At 32.6% G+C, this 21,368-nt stretch overlaps 1 protein-coding gene across 1 annotated transcript in view; it reads left to right on the plus strand.

Moving 5' to 3' along the window:
- Nucleotides 1-21,368, plus strand: part of Faf1 (Fas associated factor 1) — a 396,527-nt gene that overhangs the window by 55,938 nt on the left and 319,221 nt on the right. The window contains exon 2 of the mRNA XM_076860444.2: nucleotides 14,500-14,568. Within this exon, the coding sequence (XP_076716559.1) occupies nucleotides 14,500-14,568 (69 nt within the window). The remainder of the gene's footprint in view (nucleotides 1-14,499; nucleotides 14,569-21,368) is intronic.

Below are 21,368 nucleotides of genomic sequence, written 5' to 3' on the forward strand. Positions count from 1 at the left end.
TTTAAGACTTTCAGTATTTAGGTATGGTGTTAGCTATAGGATTTTTAACAAGTTGAGGAAGTTGCTTTCTTAGTTTTAGCAGAGTTCTATCATGAATTTTTGTGTCAAATATTGTCAAATACTTTTTCATTTTCTAATGAGATGATCAGATTTTGTCCTTTGTTTGTTAATATGGTGAGTTACATTGATTTCTGAATGTTAAACCAACTTTGCATTGCAGAGAGAAACCCATATTAATCATGATTTTTATTTATATTTTAATTGATTTGGTTTGTCAATATTTTGTTAAGAATATTTGCATTTACATTTATGAGGAAAATTACCCTGGATTTGGAGGATTCTGTGCCCATCTCCCTTGTCAGTGAAGTGAGCCAGCAGATCAGTGACAGTGAATATGAGCTGCAGTAGTACTTGGCATTGTATCTAGCCTATTCCTTTTCACCCTTCCAAATTTTGCACAATATTTTATAGTGGCCATTCTTTTCTTTTCTTTTTTAAAATACATTACTTATTTATTTATTTTTATGTGGTGCTGAGGATCGAACCTAGGGCCTTACATGTGCTAGGCGAGCGCTCTATCGCTGAGCTACAATCCTGGCCTCCAAATAGTGGCAATTCTTGACTGGAAACCTCTTGCAAGGAGTTTCTAGAAATATAGTTTCAGCTTATTTTAGTACAGTCTAAGAACAGCTGATCCCATTTGCTGTACCTTTTACGCTTCTTTTTTCTTCTCTTGTTCTAGAGCTTACAGTATACACAGTTTACTTATCACAGTTTATCTTGAATTATACTACAGTATGTATAATCTTAAGAATTTTATTTTAAGAGTATACCTTTATTTACCCCCTCCCAGGCATAGTTTAATTCTTGTCTTGTAGTTTATTTTTATATTGTAAACATAATTATTTGCTGTTATTTTTACTTTGAAGTTTTGTCTTAAAGACTAAAGGAAACAAAGAAAAACTTATTTGCCATTTCTTGCACTGTTTTTGGTAGATTATTGTTTTCCTCTGTTATCATTTCCCTTTTGTGAGAAAATTTTTACTATGTCTTCTTGTATTTAGATATGTTGGTGAGAAATTCTCTGTTTTTGTTTATCTGAAATTTTCTTTATTTTACTTTTGCATTATTTATGTTAATGTTTTTGTTGAGAGTTTCTGGGCAGTGGCAAACAACTGCTCTGGGCATGTAAAAATATTTTGGTAAAGAATATAAAAGAGAATCAATCATCAAGGGAATCAAATCCCTGCCACTTTTATAGTCTATCATTCTGCCTGTTTTTTTTTTTTTAAGTTGTTGATGGACCTATATTTTATTTATTTATTTGTGTGTAGTGCTGAGAATGGAACCCAGTGCATCACACATGTTAGGCAAGTGCTTTACCACTGAGCCACAACCCCAGTCTCCTGCCTGTTTTTTTTTTTTTTTTTAATGAGTTAAGTCCACTTATTTATTTTGCTTTTTAATTAAAAAAATTTTAAGGGGGGTGGGGAAGCAAGTATCTATATGACTTTGGAGCAGGAATCTCTTAGCCAAGAGAGGAAAAATATTGATCAACATCACTGTATTAAAGATTCTGTGTGACAAAATTACCAATAATGTGAAAAGACAGCAGAAGGTGACATTTGTAGAACATATGTCCGTCGAAGATCACTATGGTTTCAGGTCTCAGTCTATAGATGGATCATTCCATAGCTGTGGGCTCAAAGTGAGGTAGAACATTCTGGCGGAAGGGTATGGCAAAGGAAAGCAGCTTAGAATGTGGCAATCGGATAGCAGAGAGAACTATAATTAAAAATATTTTAGTTTCTGTGAAATTCCTATTCATTAGAAATGCACAATTTGATGAATTTTAATAATCGCACCTGTTCCTCTAATTTTTATTCTAATAAGGGTATAGAATGTTTCCATTGTTCCAAAAAATTTCCTTCATGCTTTATTTCATTCAATCTCCATGCCTCCTTGGAAACCACTTTTTTGATTTCTATCACTGTACATGAATTTCATATGAGTGGTAATAGAGTATGTAATCTTTTGTGTCTGGTTTCTTTTTTTTTAGCTGATGCTTTTGAGGTTACTAAGATACAAGTATTATGAGTATTTTTCTCCTAGTCTGTGACTTACTTTTTTACTTCACCTTAGATCCTGGTATGTTGTCTAAGGTTTAATCCTGGCTGGTATGTGAAGTGTAATTTTTATTTCATAAGATTGCTAGAAAATATGTTCTGTTTTTTCAGAGGCTTTTTACAGAGCTTTTTAGCTTTTTGACCTATTGATACCTAGACCTTAGTAAATGTTACTTTGCAGAAAGTTGACATTATGTTTGAGGCCCCCAAATTGCCAAATCTCAGCTAATATCTCAGTTCATATTTGTTATCTCTATGTATGCAAAAGTTGTTTTTTCAGATACTTTCTCAGAATTGAAAATGTCCTTTGCAGAAATCAGCTTAGTTCTTTTAGGTTTTCCTCTTTTTAAAATCTTAAGCCACCCTGTTGTGACCTGTGAAAAAGCTGTTTACAACTTTCTGATAGATTATTGCAGTATTTCTTCCCCAAATTTTTGTTTGTTCTTAGTGAGAGAGCTGGTGTTCTGCAAACTACTCCATCTTACCTGGAAACAGAACCTTTGAACACCTTATTGATGAGAATATGTGTATTTTTAATAGTTGGGATTTTTTTTTTTACCTGTTTACCCAAGTATAAACATCATCTTCCACTATTCTTTCTTTCCTCCTCCTTTTTTTTTCTTGATTCTCTTAAGATTATATATTTAGGACAACTTATCACATGATGTATGTGGTAAAAACTTTTTTTCATTGTCGTCTGGGACTTGTCTGATTAAAAATTAAAACCTGGGATTGGTTGATTTCTCTTCACTTTCCTTAAAATTAAAAAAATTAATTGATACAAATGTGATTTTTTTTCTATACATGTTTACTGTTTAAAGCAGGTTAAACATTATCTCCTCAAACATTTATTATTTCTCCATGGTGAAATTATTAAAAATCCTTTCTTGGGCTGGGGATGTGGCTCAAGTGGTAACGTGCTCGACTGGCATGCGTGGGGCGCTGGGTTCCATCCTCAGCACCACATAAAAATAAAATAAAGATGTTGTGTCCACTGAAAACTAAAAAATAAATATTAAAAAAATTCTCTGTTTCTTTCTCTCTCTCTCTCTCTTAAAAAAAAATAATTTCTTCCAACTTTTTATTGCAATCTAATCCCATTTGTCTACTTTGGGGTCTTTTCCAAAAAAATCCTTGCCCATTCTAGTGTCCTGAAATATTTCCTCAATGTTTTCTTTTAGAAATTTCATATTCTCAAGTCTTACACTTAAGTTTCTAATCCTTTTGAGTTAATTTTTGTAACTGGTTAGGGACAGTAGTCTAGTTTCTTTCTTCTGTGTGTGTGGATATACAATTTTCTGAGTATTTTTTTTTTTTTTAATTTTAAAAGACTGTCCTTTCTTCAGTTTGTGTTCTTAGTAATTTTGTTGAAATCAATTGATTGTTGGTATGTTGACTTATTTAGAGGCTCTCTCTTCTATTCTAGTGGTCTGTGTGTTTTATGCCAATACTCTGCTGTTTTGATTACAGCTTTATAGTGTATTTTGAAGTCATTTTGTGTAATTCCTTCTTGCTTTGTTCTTTTTGGCTTTGGCTATTTGAGTCCCCCCCCCCCCCCTTTCTGTGAGGAATGTCATTGGTATTTTGATAGGGATTTTGTTGAATCTGTGGACTGCATTGGGTAGAATGGACATTTTAACAATACTATTTCTTCCAGTCTGTGAACATAACAGGATGTCTATTTTTTTGTGTCCTTTTCAATTTATTTTATCAATGTTTCAAAATTTTCATTGACGAGATCTTTTACTTCTTAGTTTAGATTTATTTCTAGTAATTTTTTTGTAGCGAAATTAAATGGATTGCCTTTTTGATTTCTAGTTCAGAAAATTAGCCTTTGGTATATTGCAATTCTACTGAATTTTGTTTGTGGATTTCTTTGTTTTGAACTTTGTTGAATTTATTAATTCTAGTTTTTTTTGGTAGAATTTTGGGGTTTTCTATATATAAGATCATGTCGTCTGCAAACACTTTTCTCTTGTTAATCTTCTCTGATTTGCCTATTTATGTCTCTGTCTTTTGCTTCTAGATATAAACCATGGATGGTATCTTGGTCCATTTTCTGTTGCTATAATTTCCTAAGACTGGAAGTTTATAAATATTGGTTCATGGCTCTGGAGGCTGGGACGTCAAGGATTGGATGGTGGTGTCTGTTGAGGGACTCATGCCGCTTTAACTCGTGGTGGAAAGCCAATGGGCTAGTGGGCATGCCCACTTCATGCTGAGCAAGCATGAAGGGTGGACTTGCTTTATAAAACCTGTTCTTGTGGTAATTAATCGAGTTCCAAGAGAGTGAGAATTCATTGGAGACAGGTATTAGGATAGAGAGAAATCTGAGAGAAATGTGCTTCTTTCTACAGTAGTGAAAAAGAAGATATGAAAAAGGTAGAAGAATATATTGATAACTTTTTGAATCTAAGAAATGAGAGATAAGGAGGAGTCTAGGATGATTAAACATTGCTCTGGTAGTGTAATAGAGGGGATAAAAGTATAGCACCTTGTACTTTCTCTTGCTTTTTTAGTTATCTAGGAAGGATCAGAGAGAGATAAGTAAGAGTTAAACAACATAATGAGGTAAATAATTTATAAGTCAGGATGCAGTTAAATGCAGAATAATTATTCGAGACAATAACTCAGAAGAATAAAGAAAGAATTATGTTTCATGTACAGGTTGAATATCAGTTACACGAAATGCTTGGGAACAGAAGTGATTTGGGTTTTGAGCTTTTAAAAAATTTTTTTTGAATATTTAAATACTTGCATAAACCTTACTGATTAAGCATACATAATCCAAAAATCTGAAACATAAAATGTTAAAAAATTCAAAACTTTTGAATGTCTGATGTTCAAAAACTCTTAGCTTTTAGAGCATTTTGGAATAGTTCAACATATGGGGGACTTCAAACCTTAAAGGTTTAAAATCTAATCATATTTTAACCTTTTCTCTGTCATATCTCAAAGTGGAATGTGATTAAATGCTAAGTAAATTTCTTAGATTTTTTTCTTTTTTTTTTTTAGGATAGGGTCTTGCTGTTGCCTAGATTGACCTCAAATTTATGAGTCTTGTGTCATAGCCTTTGAAATAGCTTGGGATTCTAGGAGTGAACCACAGTGCCTAATTCTAGATTTTTTTTCCTTTGGATACACTAATTATAGAAGTTTTGTAGAAACGATTTGCTAGGAGGCTAGAAAAATTACAAACTGATGGTAGACACAGAACAGTGTCTCTTAATAAGCAAGTTTAGGAAAGATTCTAGCTTATATTAAAAATGCTTTTTATTGGCCTACATAATTATGTACACTTATTTATATGCCTATGATATCATAAACAAATTTCCCTTTTTGGTATGTTTGAAAGTGAATGGAGAGAAAAATCTAACTTTAAGACAGTTCTAAAAAGGAATCACAATTGTTAATATCAGGTTTTGGTATTTCTGTAAATGTGTCTCAAATAATGAGAGGTTGCTTGTTTGTGAGGAATCTGTGGTCTGATCCTTTGCTTTGTAGACTTGCGTTGGATTTAAATTTTTTTTTCTTTTAGATATACATAACAGTAGAGTGTATTTTGACATATACATTCATGGAGTATAACTTATTCTAATTAGGATCCCATTCTTGCAGTTATACGTGATGTAGAGTTTGACTGGTCATGTATTCATACATGAACATAGGAAAGTTATGTCCTATTCATTCTACTGTCTTTCCTATTTCCATTTCCCCTTCCCTTCCCTTCATTCCCCTAGCTGAGGACTGGTTTCATGCTTGGAGATGAAGAATAAGATTCAGGAAAGTAGTAAAGAAGTATTCCCAGGTGACCATTCATCTTGGGTCATGGGGTAAAGGCATTATTATTCTCAAAAAAAAAAAAAAAAAAAAAAAGAAAGAGCTTTAGAACGTTAAGACTGAGTTCTTACTAATAAAATTTGGTTTAGAACCAATGAAATCCCTAAAGTCCAAAAAGCAAATGAAAGAAAACACTGTTTTTTTAAAAAAAATTGTTTTGATTATTTTTTATACATGGCAGTAAAGTGTATTTTGACATATTATGCACACATGGTTACTTATATAGGATCCCATTCTTGTGGTTGTACTTGATGTGGAGTTTCATTGGTCATGTATTTATACATGAACATAGGAAAGTTATGTCTGATTCATTTATTCTATTGTCTTTCCTATTCCCATCCCCCTTCCCTTCATTCCCCTTTGTCTAATCGAGTGAACTTCTATTCTTCTCTCCCCCACTCTGATTATGTGTTAGCATCCACATATCAGAGAGAACATTCTACCTTTGATTTTCTGGGATTGGCTTATTTCACTTAGCATGATAGTCTCCATGAAATCATGTAGTAGAATGAAATTTAACCTGTATCTCTTACTCTGCACAAAACTGAAATTCAAAGTGGACCAAGAACCCAGGTACTAAACCAAAGACCCTGTGTCTGCTAGAAGAAAATGTAGGCCCAGCTCTTCATCATGTTGGCTTATCAACTGACTTCTTCAACAAGACTCCTTAAGTATAAGAAATAAAATAAAAATTTAATAGGATGATATCAACCTAAAAAGCTTCTTCACAGCAAAGGAAACAATCAAGCATGTGAAGGTGAAGCATACAGAATGGGAGAAAATTTTTGCCACCTGCACCTTAGATAGAGCATTAATCTCTAGGATATAGAAATAACTAAAAAGAAAAAAAAAAAAAAAAAAAATCCCCCCCCCCAAAGACCAAAAAACAAACAAACAAACGCAAAAAAACTCCAAATAACCCAGTCAATAAAAGGGCAAAGGAACCAAACAGGCACTTCACAGAAGAAATATGAATGGTCAACAAATATACGAAAAAATGCTCAACATCTTTAGCAATTAGAAATGCAAATTAAAACTACCCTGGGATTCCATCTCACTCCAGTCAGAATGGCAATTATCAAGAATACAAGTTACATTAAATGTTGGTGAGGATGTGTGGAAAAGGGTACACTCATATATTGCTGGAGGGACTGCATATTGTTGCAACCATTCTGAAAAACTTTATGGAGATTTCTTCAGAAAACTTGAATGGAACCACTATTTGACCCAGTTTTCTTACTCATCTGTATAGGTCCAAAAGACCTAAAAGGAACACTTTTTAAGGACAGTACTACAATCTAAGACATGAAAATAACTCCTACTGAAGATGAGCTCAGTGTCAGATATTACATCCCACAGAAAAGCCTCAATCATAGCAGATGTCAAAAGTTTAGATCTAGAGACTGAGAGTATAGCTCAGTAGTAGCCTTGGATTTGATTCCCAGAAATCCCTCCCCGCAAAGAAAAATAAAAACACAACCCTGTATATAACCTCTAGACCTAAAATATTGAGAACTGAAAACAGTCTCAGAGAGACTTTAAAATGTGTATGTTTAAAATATATATATATATAAGATAATATATATATATATATATAAGAAAATAGTGAAGAATTGAAGATTGGATTTCAAAAGGAATCTAATTAAATTCCTGAAAGAAAAAACTCAGTAGATGGGTAAAATAGAAGATTACATAGATTAAAGATAATGAGATAGCAGATAGAGTAGTTACTGTTTAAATATATATGGAAAATTTAAAAGTGATTTGGGGGCTAAAATGAGATGTACCTATTTTGGAGTTCTGTAATGGGGAGAAACAATCTGTGGAAGAGATAATAATTAAATAAAAGTGAAGAATTTTCCAGATTTATAAAAATACCCGAACACTGTGCCATATATTATAACTATAGACAAGCAAAATAAGAAATAATTTCTAAAAGATACCAGAAAATGGGATAGTTAGAAAAAAGTAGGAATGACAGACTTAAGGTGAACTGTATTAATTACTATGTTAATTAAGGGTGGTTTAAATACTGTATTCAAAAGGAAGATATCTGTTGGGATAAAAGGAATGCCTGGCTATAGACTGACTGAAAGAAACACCCTGAATAGATACAGATACATCTAAAAATCATGAGTAATATATGCAAGTGCTCTGCCACTGAACTACAACCCCAGCCCCTGTTCTTTTTCTTTCTTTTTTTTTAAATTGTTTTCAGTACTCTGGAACTCCTTGTGTTCTGTTTTAGTTTGAGGATCAGCTTTTATATGTATCTGAGTGTGGTGGTGCAGGCCTATAATTCTAGCTATACATTAGGCTCAGGCAGGAAATTCACAAGTTCAAGGCCAGCAGAGCCAACATAGCAAGACCCCCATCCAAAATAAACGAAGAAGATATGCCATGCCTGTATTAGTATTAAAGTAAACTTCAGTACAAGAAATATTGCCAAAGCTAAAATGAACATACTGTAAAGTAAGAGAATCGGTTCTTGATTTGTGTACACTCAATATATCAAGCAAAATTGTATACAGAAATAGATAAATCCATAATTATAAATGGAGATATGTACAGTCTCCTGTAAGTAATGGAACAATCACTAAAGATATAGAAGATTTGAACAGATTATCAACTGCTAGATTTAAAGACAGCTCTACATGACAACAGGCAGAATACATATTCACATGCATTTGAAACATTTAACAATACAGAACATTGATTCGTCTATGAAAGGAAGTCTTGATAAATTTCCAAGGACTGAAATCCTATAGATAATGTTCTGTGACCAAAATGGAATTAGAAATTAGTTGCAAAAGGGTATTTGGAAAAATTCCTAAACATTTGGAAATTAAGTGACATCTTCCCAAATAAAATACATGAGGTCAAAGCTGAAATCATGAGGAAATCTAGACTTAATCTTTATTTGCATATGACAGTTCTCTGCAGTGAAAATATTAGGAATCCATAGAAAAACTACTTAAACTAACAAATTTTTGAACAGATTATCAAAAGTACAAAGTCAACATGTAAAAATAAGTCATATTTCATGTGCCAGCAATTTGAAAAATAAAAATTTGGGGGAAATTGCATCTGTACTGAATATGTGCAGACTTTTTTTTTTTTTCTCCCTTCTGGTCATTATTCTTTAAACAGTGTACCAACTATTTATATAGCATTACTTTGTATTAGGTATTTTATGTAATTTAGTGGTGATTTAAACTATATAGAAGAAAGTGTATATTTGATATGCACATGCTACACCATTTTATATAAACAATTTAAGTATTCACAGAGTTTGATGTCTGCCAGAGGTCTTGGAACCAACCAGTCTCTTCTGATATTTTGGGATCACAATACTGAATTTTAAAACTAGAAAGTGCAAGTCTTCTGTTTTTTTTTAGTTTTCTTTTTTATCTTTATTATTTTGTTTGCTTATTTTTATGTGGTGCTAAGGATTGAACCTAGTTCCTCACATGTGCAAGGCAAGTGCTCTGCCACTGAGCTACAACCCCAGCCCCTGTTCTTTTTTTTTTTGATTGTTTTCAGTACTCTGGACTCCTTGTGTTCTGTTTTAATTTGAGGATCAGCTTTTATATGTATTCAGAAAAGGCTGTTTGACTTTAATAAAAGTAGCATTGAATCTGAAGATCATTTTTGGTAATGTTCTTAATATTGTAATATCTTAATATCTCTAAATATCTTTTACTCTATGAACACAGGATGTCTTTTCACTTGTTTCGAGCTTTTAAAATTTCTTATAGTTATGTTTTGTAATTTTCAATGTATAAGTCTCTTACTTGTTGGTTAAATTTATTCTTAGGTTTTTATTCTTCTGGATTGTATCATAAGGAATTTTAAAAAATATTTTTTGGATTGTTTATGGTAATATATTTAGAAATGAGTTTCTTGTGTTTATCTTTTATCCTGTAGTTTCACTGAATTTATTGGCACTGTTTTTTTGGGTTTTTTTTTTTTTTTTTTTGTGTGTGTGTGTGTTTATGTGTGAGAATTTTTAAAGATTTTCTGTACATAAGAATTTTTATATAGTTTTGCTTATTCTATTTCAGCTTCAGTGTGTTCTTTTTCTTGCCTTTCTTGCTTTTCCAGGAAGTTTCGTTATTCTGTTGCATAGAAGTGGCAAAAGGGGCTGGAGGGGATATAGCTCAGTTGGTAGAGTGCTTGCCTCACATGCACATGGCCTTGGGTTTCATCCCCAGCACCACAAAAACAAAACAAAACAATAGAAGTGGCAAAAGGACCCACCCTTATTTTATTCCTGATCTTAAGGCAAAGGATTTAATTTTTCTTAATTTGAGTATAGTGTTAGTTATGTTTTTTTTATAAATGTCTTTCATGCTAAGGAAATTTCTTTGTAGTTTAACATTTTTATAATGAAAGCCTTTATTTTTTATCGCATAATGTTTTTCGGTGTGCTTTTAGCTATTATGGTCTTTTTTCTCCTTTTATTCTATTAATATAATAATCATTATTATATGTTGAACCACCACAAACAAGGCCATGTATTCCTGGTTTTTTCTTTGTTGGAAGTCTTGATTACTGATGTTGTCCCTTTATTTGTAGATAGTTTCAAATTTCCTTTTTCTTCTGCAGTTTTGATAGTTTCTAAGAATTTTTAAATTTTATCTAGGTTTTCTAATTTGTTGATATGTACTTGTTCATGGTATTCTTTTTCATATTTTTATTTCTATAAGGTCATTATTCATATTCTTATTCTCATTTTAATAATTTGAGTCTTTTTGATTTGTCTTTTAAGATTTCTTGAGATTTGATTTGTGTTCTAACTAACCTTTATCCCGGAGAATGTTCCATGTGTACTTATGGAAAATATTTATTCCTTTTGTTTTTGGAGTTGAGTTTTCTGTATATGTCTGTTAATGTCTAGTTGCTTATAGTGTTTTTCAAGTCTCCTATTTTCTTTTTCTTTTTTTTTTTTTTTAAGAGAGAGTGAGAGAGAGAGAGAGAGAGAGGGAGAGAGAGAATTTTTTAATATTTATTTTTTAGTTATCGGCAGACACAACATCTTTGTACGTGGTGCTGAGAATCGAACCCGGGCCGCACGCATGCCAGGCGAGCGCGCTACCACTTGAGCCACATCCCCAGCCCTCTCCTATTTTCTTAATGATCTTCTTTTTCAGTCCATTATTGAGAGTGTCATGTTGAAGTGCCCACCTGTAGAACTATTTCTCTTTTCAGTTCTTTCAGCTCTTTACTTCATATATTTTGGGGGCTCTGCTACTAGATATGTATATGTTTATCACATTTACATCTTCTTAATGCATTGTCCTTTTTACCAGTATATAATATGCTTTTTCCCCCTCTTGTTTGAATTATTTTGACACAGAGTCTGTTTCATCTATATTAGTATAGCCACTAAGCTCTCTTTAGATAGCTAATTTCATGGAATAGCATTTTTCATCCTTTTTCTTTCAGCTTATTTCTCTCTTTGATCTGAAGCACATCTCTTTTAAGCAGTATATAGTTGGATTATGTCTTTTTATTCATTCTATTCATCTTCACCTTTTATTTGAAGAGTTTAATTCGTTTATACTTACAACAATTACTTATGGAAGCATTTCTGTCATTTGCTGTTCTGAAAATGTGTCATGGACAAATGTGTCAACATCTTTTCTTCCTTAATTCTTTTATTATTGCTTTCTTTTGTGTTTATAACTCATATTTTTTTTACTTCACTTCATTTTTGATCTATTTAAAAAGTTATTATAGGTCACTCTTGAGATTACAAATCTCTTTAATTATGAATGTATTTTGAATTAGCATCAATTTAGATCCAGTAGTATACAGAACCTCTGCTCCTCTAAAACCCATCATTTCCACTTCATGTTCTTGTCAGCACTTACATCTTTGTACATTATATGGTCACTATTACAGATTTATATTTGTTTATGTATTTTTCTGTTAAGTCATATCAAAAGAAAAAAGGACTTAAAAACCAAAAGTACAATAATACTGACTTTTGTATTTATTTATGTACATACAGATGCTCTTGAAGTGATGATGTGTTAATATACCATTAAACCTTTCATAATTGAAAGTATTATAAGTTGAAAATGCATTTAATACAATTACCTTGTTGAATTATCATAGCTCCTTAACATAGTGCATTTTTGAGTATCAGTTGTTCACCCTTGTGATGGTGTGATTGAGGGCTGTGTCTCACTGCTGTTGCCCAGTATCACAGCAGTATGGTACTGCACATAACTAGCCAAGAAAAGCATAACAATATATATTCAGTGGGAATATAATGAGAATATAATGCAGAGGAAAGAGAGAAGGGGGCAGAAAGAATATTTAAAGAATAAATAATGGCTGACCAGCAGCATTGGTGTATGCCTCTAATACCAGAGGCTTGGGAGGTTGAGGTAGTAGGATTACAAGTTCTAGGCTGGCCTCAGCAACATTGAGGCCCTAAGCAACTGATATATGATCCTGCTTTTTTTTTTTTTTTTGAGAGAGAGAATTTTAATATTTTATTTTTTTTTAGTTTTCGGCGGACACAACATCTTTGTTTGTATGTGGTGCTGAGGATCGAACCCGGGCCGCATGCATGCCAGGCGAGCGAGCTACCGCTTGAGCCACAACCCCAGTCCCAAGATCTTGTCTTAAAATAAAAAAAGACAAAGGGCTGGGGAGATAGCTCAGTGGTAAAGCATCTCTGGGTTCAATCCTCAGTGCCACAAACAAACAAACAATCTTTTTACAAAAGAATAAATAATAGTCAAAAACTTCCCAAATATGATAAAAGCTAAGACTCTACATCTTTGTGAAGTTCAATAGGTTTCAAGAAAGATAAACACAAAGATATCTATATCAAGACACATTACAATCAAACTATCAAGAGCCAAAAAGAAATTTTTTCTTATTCTTTTTTTTTTGGTAGTTCTGGGGATCAAATCTGGGGTCTCACACACACACCAAGCACATCTTTGCCACTGAAGTACATTTCCAGTTCCCAGAAAGTATCTTGATAACAGCAAGTAGTGATTTTTATATAGTTGTGTACCATGTTTACTCTGGTAAACAAGAGAATGCACATACAATGGTGGTACCATGAGATTACAACAGAGCTGAAAAATGCCTGTTGCCTAGTAACATCACAGCATTTGTGTGATGTTGGTGTCAACAAACCTACTATGTTGTCAGTCGTATAAAAGTATGACACAATTTGTGTACAGGACATAATACTTGATAATGATAATAAATGACTAGTATTACTAGTTTATGCATCCACTATGAGATCCTTTTTATCACCAGCATGTATACCTTCTACTGGTCAAAAGAAAAGTTTACTACAAAACAGTATTCCCTGGTACATTGTCGTATCATTTGATTACATCAAGTGTCTGGCCTATACCATCTCTAGATCTGTATACACTGTAATGTTTACACAATGACAATATCATTTACCAAGCCATTTCTCATGAATTGACATGTGGCTATAAAAATGATCACTAATAAGATTTCATAGTCAATTTCTCATCAAAAACTGTATAGTCCAAAAGACAAGGAGATGACATATTTAGTTTGCTGGAGAAAACAAAACAAAACAAAACCCAACAAAACATGAAGTAAAGCACTGTCTGTAAAAATTGAAAGAGAAATTGACATTCCCAGATACTAAAGGTTAGAGAGGTTGTGACTAGTATTAGATCTACCCTATTAGAAATGCTAAAAGGAATCTAGTGGAGGAAATGAAAGGGCACTACTTAGAAACTTGAAGTTATACAAAGAAATAAAGAACACTGTGAAGGGTAACTACGGATGGCCCCTGACTTAAACAAAACATTTTTTTTTTTCATTTTGGTCTAAATGTGATACAAATTAAAGAGAAGTTGTACTTCGAATTAATTTTAATGTTAACAGTTAGAGCCTATCTCAGTTGCGGAGGCTGTCTTGAACTTAGGATCCTCTTGCCTCAGCTTCACAAATTGCTGAGATTACTAGCATGCACTACTGCACTTGGTACATTTAGGATTTATATACTAAATCCTACCTGTGTATATTTTGTACTTACAGCACGTCTTAACTTAGTTGAGCTAGTTTTTAAGGACTCAGAAGTCACAAGTGTCTGATGGCTGCTGAATCCGACAGCACAGGTCTTAGAAGTTTTATAGATTTAGGTTATAGTTTAGGTCTGTTACTTGTTTTGAGTTAAGTTTTATATTAATTGTGTTTTGGCTTGAGTTCAGTTATTTACATAAAATTGTTTCTAGCAATTAGAGATCTAGAGATTCTACTGAGCTCCAAATCTCAATATTTAAGCATATGATATTATCTTAATTTTCCTTTATTTTAGTATGATCTAAATTTACTTTGCAATCTACAATTTTCAAACTGTATGCATACAGTGTTCAGAAGTATTACCCATTTAGTTTCTTGGCTTTATATATTTTCTTGAGCTTCAATTACATATTATGTATGCCATTTGCTTTTTAAATCTAATTAACTTCCCTATTTCTAAAATTATATCTAAAATGCTTATTTTCTTGATTTTTAGGCATGTACTGGCATTGAAAACATTGATGAAGCTATTACATTGCTTGAACAAAATAATTGGGACTTAGTGGTAAGTACTTTTTAAATTTTCTGACCTGTATTCAAATTTTATGAATTTTTGCGTGTCTTTACCATTCTTTGTATATGGTTCAGCATACCATACTCCATGACTTATCTGAATAAGTAGAATCTAATTATCGTATTTTTACTATGTAGTCATTTTTAGTTCAGTATTAAATTACTAAATTAGTTTGAATTCTTAGATAATTGTGATTTTTTTAAAGTTGTTATCATATTGTATATTTTGTTTCATATTCCCATGTAGTGTTTTAGTGGAGATTTCTGGAAGGAATGAAAAGTCAGACTTGCCTGAATGTCTAAGTAACTCTATTTGATGTTTTCCCTTTACTTCTTGGGGTCTCACTAATAATTACTCCACTCTAAATTATGAAAGAAGAGGCTTTCTGCGTGGTTTCCTTATGAACCCCAGGCAGTTTATCATAGAGATGGTTTAGTTTAGTCTTTTTTTCTGGAGGCAGGCAGAACTCAAAAGGGAAGGTATATCACACCACCAATTGCAGCACAAACTAAAAATGAATTGAATTGGAGCAGTCAGTACTGGTTACTTTAGGATGACACAAATGTCCCCTTATGCCTTTGAAGGGCTGAAGAAAGTTGAAACTACAATTTTGAAGAAGTACTGATTTTCAAAAAATCAAAACTTGAGATGTATATTTACAGATATATAAGTACATATGTATTTGTATATTACATGGACTTACAGAGTTTGTAGTTATTATCTATATGCTTAGTGTGGATCTACCATTATTACTTTTTTACTGAATGTAAAAATTATTTTCAGATTGTAAAAATAATAATGCTCATTGTAATGAAGTGAGAAGATACAAAAAATTTATAGAGAAGAAAATATCACAGGCTGAACATTCCTAATCCAAAATCCCTATATCTGAAATCCTCCCAAATCTTTTGGAGTAAAACAATATAAAAAGTTTTGAATTTTGGAGCATTTTGTACTTCAGATTTTTCTTTTCTTTTCTTTCTTTTTTTTGGTACTGAGGATTGAACTCAGAGCACTCGACCACTGAGCCACATCCCCAGTCCTATTTTGTATTTTATTTAGAGACAGGATCTCACTGAGTTGCTTTGCACCTCACCATTGCTGAGACTGACTTGGAACTCATGATCCTCCTGCCTCAGGCTCTGGAGCTTTTGGAATTACAGGCATGCACCACTGGGTCTGGCAGACTTCAGATTTTTGATGTGGGGATATTCAAGTATAAAGTTTATGCAAGTTTTCAAAGATTTGAAATCTGAAAATATTTCTGGTTGTAAGCATTTCAAATAAGAGATACTTAATCTGAAATTGTATTTAATCTCATTACTCAGATACTTGTTTCACATTTTTGATATGCAAATGAGATTATTTTATAATCTACATTTTTACTTAACAGTACTTCATGAATATTTTTCTGTCTAAATATGACTGTTTCTCATTAAAAAATTTGCATAGTATTTCATGTTTTGGTTGTAGCATAATTACCAACCATTCTTATGCTATCGAACATTTTAAGATTTTTGTAATAGTTTGTTATTGTGAACATTTTTTTAGAGAATATTCTTATATGTACATATTGTATATTTAATCTTCATTTTCCTAGAAGGAACTGTATAAATTCAATTCATAATTGAATTTCTAGGTCAACTTATGCATATTTTTAGAATCTTGGATACTTAAAGCCAAATGGACTTCCAGGATGGTTTCACTAATTTAAATTTCTGCCAAATGTGTACATCAAATCATTGCTTCCTTATGTTTTTTTGGCTCTTGGGAAAATTTAAAATCATTTGTATATCCTAGTTGCAAATCCGTGCTTTTAACCACTGTACTGTATTCCAACAGAGCATGATATTAGGTGACAGCCTCATGATTTTTTTTGTAGGGGATAGAGGAAAGGGGCAGCGATTTATTTGGAATGATATCCCCTAGCTTCTGTCTTCAGACTCCTTTAACATTAGCGTGTGCATCACTTGGTTTAGTTTATATATTTTGCAAGTGTTTTTGAGGAGACTGATGAAAATTATTGGGGAGGTTAAAAAGTTCATCAAGTCATTCTTGCATGATAATAATGGGATAGATAAATGATATAGAAAAAGACAATTGTAGGCTGGGATAACTCTTTGATGTGGGAATTGTCATTTGGGGGAATAGTTCTTTCTTATCTCTTTCCTATTGATCTGTGTTTTGAAGGTTTTGATCTTGTATCACATTGGGCCAAGCAAAAGCCTCAGACTATCTTTCAGAACTTTTAACTTTGGCTTTCTTTCAAAATGCACCTCCTAGTTGACTTTCCTGTGCATATATTCACTTTTATTAACAGTAAAGCTTTGCTGTACTTTTTAATTGTCTTGCTTTATAAATTTTCTTATTTGTCCTGTTTTCATTTCATATTGACTGTGAATATTTTCTCAAGCCAGTCTATCTAGAGTCTTGAAAAGGAGAATTTTCCCAGACATTGTTGAATAATTGAATGGTAAAGTTTTCTCCAGTTATTTTTGAGTTACTTGATTTTGGAAAATATTATCAAATAGCACTGGGGGTTAAAAACATTAGAGTGATTTATCTTTAAGTACTTGTCCCGATCTAAGATAAAAATGAAACAAATTAGCATGTGCATTTTGAATTGTTACTGAATTTCTAGTCCTCAAAGATAATTTTATACTTATAGAATCTTATAGTAAATTCATATATACCTGAGAGCTAAAACCAAGGAAAAGTATCATGCATATAACCTGTTCCACATCAAAATTCATTGATGTGCCTTGAGACATTTTCATTCTACCAATTTTTACTTTTCATTAAACATATCTTAATGATTATCCTAAAATTCCATAGAATACTTTCTTCCACTACCCTGTTCAGGATGTGGCTATCGCAGTCCTCAAATGTGCACTGCTTTCCTGTTTTATACAATGTTAAGAACACCTGCAGTTTTATGAATGAATAGCCTAACCAGTGAAATAATAAGTCTCTGTCCTCATCAGAAAGCAGCCAAGCATTGAACACTGCCCTTCATCAATGGCCTTCAGACACTGGCTTATATTTGCACAGATGCTGGTTATGACAAAGAAAAGTTGCTGTGAAAGAATATTTTATCATATCAATTTTTCTTCCTTTGTTGCAGCCTTCTTTGTTTCCCTCACCCCTTTCTTATGGCCCTAAGGAACCATATCCCATTATTACAGAATTATTCAGTTTCTCAGGTTTTAACCTGGCAGACATCCTACCTTCTACTGTTTCTCCTTTACTTGAGGCCTACTTTTGCTAAACATCATGTCAACTGATTATTTCCTTTAATTTTCACAGCAGTTCTAAAAGATGGGGAGGTGATAAATATTAGTTTATTTTTATAAATAAGAGGCCCAGCAAAGTTAACTAAGATAGCCATGCTCAAGTAGCTGTTAAGAGATTGTTGAACCCAGGTCATGCAGTCCATAAGGAATTTTCATAGCTTTAAAATAACAGTTGAAGATTATTTAAAACATTGTAAATTTTTTTCTATCCAGTGTGAACTATTTTATTCCACCTACCACTCACAACTAATTTCATATTGTTAGGTGAAAGGGGTTTTGCTATAGTCACATGATGTTGCTTTATACTAAGTATTTTTTTTTTTTAATACCAGGGATTGAACTCAGGGGCACTTGACCACTGAGCCCTATTTTGAATTTTATTTAGAGACAGAGTCTCACTGAGTTTCTAAGTGCCTTGTCATTGTTGAGGCTGGCTTTGAATCCAGATCCTCCTGTTTTAGCCTCCTGAGCCATTGGGATTACAGGTGTGGGCCACCATGTCTGTCCTCTTAAGCATATTTGTTTTGTTCTCAAATTGAGTCTTAAGATTACAGATGAAAGGCATTGTGTTTCTTACTAATTTTGTCTTTGGTAGTTGCTTAATAAATGCTTGTTTGATTGATTTTGTTATTAGCAAGCTTAGTTTTAGGTCTGTTCTTTCTCCATCATTTGGATATTTGAAACTATTTGCTGTTAAGACTTTTGACTCTTACTGATTTCACTTTTCTTTATCTCGCAAACAAGTTTGAGAGAAAGGTGATGTGGGTTAACCCAGCCACAGAACTGAAAAATAGGATAGGATAGGGTTGGTTTCAGTATCTTTCTAACAAAAGTTTAGATTGTGGCATTTTTGAGAAAGTATTTTTCACAAATATTCTTTTGCAGTTTTTTCCAAGCATCGCATTAAAATTTCTTTTCCTTTTTATTTTTGCTTATATCATTCTATCATAAGGAAAGCTTATTATAGAACCTAACCTATTTGAAAGTTTTCCTTAATTCTGCTTCTTAGGAGCAACCTCCAGTATAATAAAAGATTACTGCTATTTAAAGTATTATTTAGTGGATATGAAAGAATCATTTTATACTTTTCAGAGGAAACCCCAAGTTGTTATAAACATGAAATTCTCATGTTTATACCCAATATGTATTAAGTATGTAATATGTAATACCCAATATGTATTAAACTCATTGGGTCACGTTATCAAATTGAAACTGAGGTCTATAATTTTTCTCTTGACTGCAACTTGACTTTCTCTTTATTTTAACATTGAATTTTGTACCACTCTCCTTTTAAATGTAATCTAGTTTTATAATTATCTTATTACATGAATTAAACATCTCTCTCCTTTAAAAAAAAATTTTTTTTTAGTTGTCAGTGGACCTTTATTATTTATTTATATGTGGTGCTGAGAATCGAACCCAGTTCCTCACACGTGCTAGGCAAGCGCTCTACCACTGAGCCACAACCCCAGCCCCCCAACCTTTTATAAAACCTTTGTTAAATGCATGTTCAGAGGTTTTAAGACCTAATAAAAATGTGGTGTGTTAATCACCTAGCAGGAAATGATGTGGTACAGAGTTAAGTGCAATTTGGAAACATGTGGCAAATATTGTGAGCCTTTCATGCCCATGGATTATGCATCTGTGTATCCATTGAACCTTGGGTGATATTTGGGGGAAAAATTGCTTCTGTGCTGAATGTTTAGATGCTTTTTTTCTAGTCATATTTCTTAAACATTGCAGTGTAACATCTATTTACATATTCTTTTACATAGTATGTATTGGATATTTTAAGTAATCTAGAGATTATTAAAACACATGGGAGAATGTGCATTGGTTATATGCAAATACTGTGTCCTTGTGTATAAGGTACTTGAGGATTTGCCCATTTTGGTATCCTTGAGGTGGGTGTAAGGTACTAATTAACTAAAGATATCAAGGGACAATTGTATTTACTTTTGTTTTTAATTCTAGTACTACTTATTTAAATTTAAACTGTTTTAGAATATAGCTAAACTACTTAAATGAAATAGTAGGGTTTCAGTTCACTGTTGGGAAACTAAAGATTTTATCTTGGTTCTGAAAGAAGTAGATATGCTATTTAGTTGATTATTAAAAAGAAAAGAAAAGTTTAAAAAATAATTTGTTTTTAAACTTGTTCTAATCAATCAGATGCACCTGATACTTGTTTTTAAATTTTGCTGACCTATAAGTTAGCTTGATTTTAAAAGTGGGTTTATTTTAAACAAGTTGCCCCATGATATTTAACTAGTTTATTTCCATCATGGGAAATGGTTTAAAAAATATCGATGTAGCAAAGTCAGTCATTTAGCACACCTGTAAATGTGATGACTTGGTAGTTCTTGCTGGTTTCAGGGATCAACTGGCATAAGTCAAGTATGCTTGGAAAATAAAATAAAATAAAATAAAATATGGCAGTTTAAATTCCTGTTCATAATTCTTTATATTTTTGCTGCCAGATTAAAAAAAAAAACAACGCTATTTAGTGGTAATATAATTTGTTAAAAATTTTACTCACAGTTCTGTAGTTAAGTAAAATGTTAATATACAAGATACACAATAATATTCATATAAGGTTTATATATTTCCTACTGATAGCTTCCCAGGTTCTCATTTTTCATCATTTAACTATTTCGGGATTTTATTTGGTTTGTATTTAATTTGATGTTTTAGTTTTTTTTTTTTTTTTTTAATTTAGATGTACAATTGAGCATCTACTCAATTTTTCTTAAACACATACTTACTATATTTTATTAAAAAAAGAAAGGTTTAAGCTGGGCATGGTGGCATACACCTGTAATTCCAGTGGCTTGGGAGTCTGAGGCAGGAGGATGGAGAGTTCAAGGCCAGCCTCAGCAAAAGCAAGGCATTAAGCAACTCAGTGAGACCCTATCTCTAAATAAAAATGCAAAATAGGGCTGGGGATGTGGCTAAGTGGTTGAGTGCCCCTGAGTCCAATCCTGGGTACTCTCCCTGCAAAAGAAAGCATGTGAAAAAAAAAAGAAAGGCTTACATTTTCTCTACATGGTAAATAATAGTAAATAGCCCCTTAGTTCTTTAGATACTTAGATACTATAAGTGAACTATTTGTCTATATATACTTTAGTTACAAGGAACTAAATTGTAGGCTTCTTTATTTGTTTATTTTTTCGTACCGGGGAGTGAACCCAGGAGAACTTAACCACTGAGCCACATCTCCATCTCTTTTTAATATTTCATTTAGAGACAGGATCTCACGAGTTGCTTAGGGCCTCCCTAAATTGCTGAGGCTGGCTTTGAACCCGAGATCCTCCTGCCTCAGACTCCCGAGCTGCTGGGATTAACAGACTTGCACTAGCAAGCCCAGTTTATTATTATTTTTTAATGTATGTGATACTGGAGATTGAATTCAGGGCCTTACACATTCAGTGCTCTACCACTGAACTATATCCCTAGCTTGAGTTTTTTGAATATCTGTGTTACTGAGTTTCCTCCTTA

The sequence above is a fragment of the Callospermophilus lateralis genome, chromosome 7 (genome assembly GCF_048772815.1).
Source record: "Callospermophilus lateralis isolate mCalLat2 chromosome 7, mCalLat2.hap1, whole genome shotgun sequence".
Lineage (NCBI taxonomy): Eukaryota > Metazoa > Chordata > Mammalia > Rodentia > Sciuridae > Callospermophilus > Callospermophilus lateralis.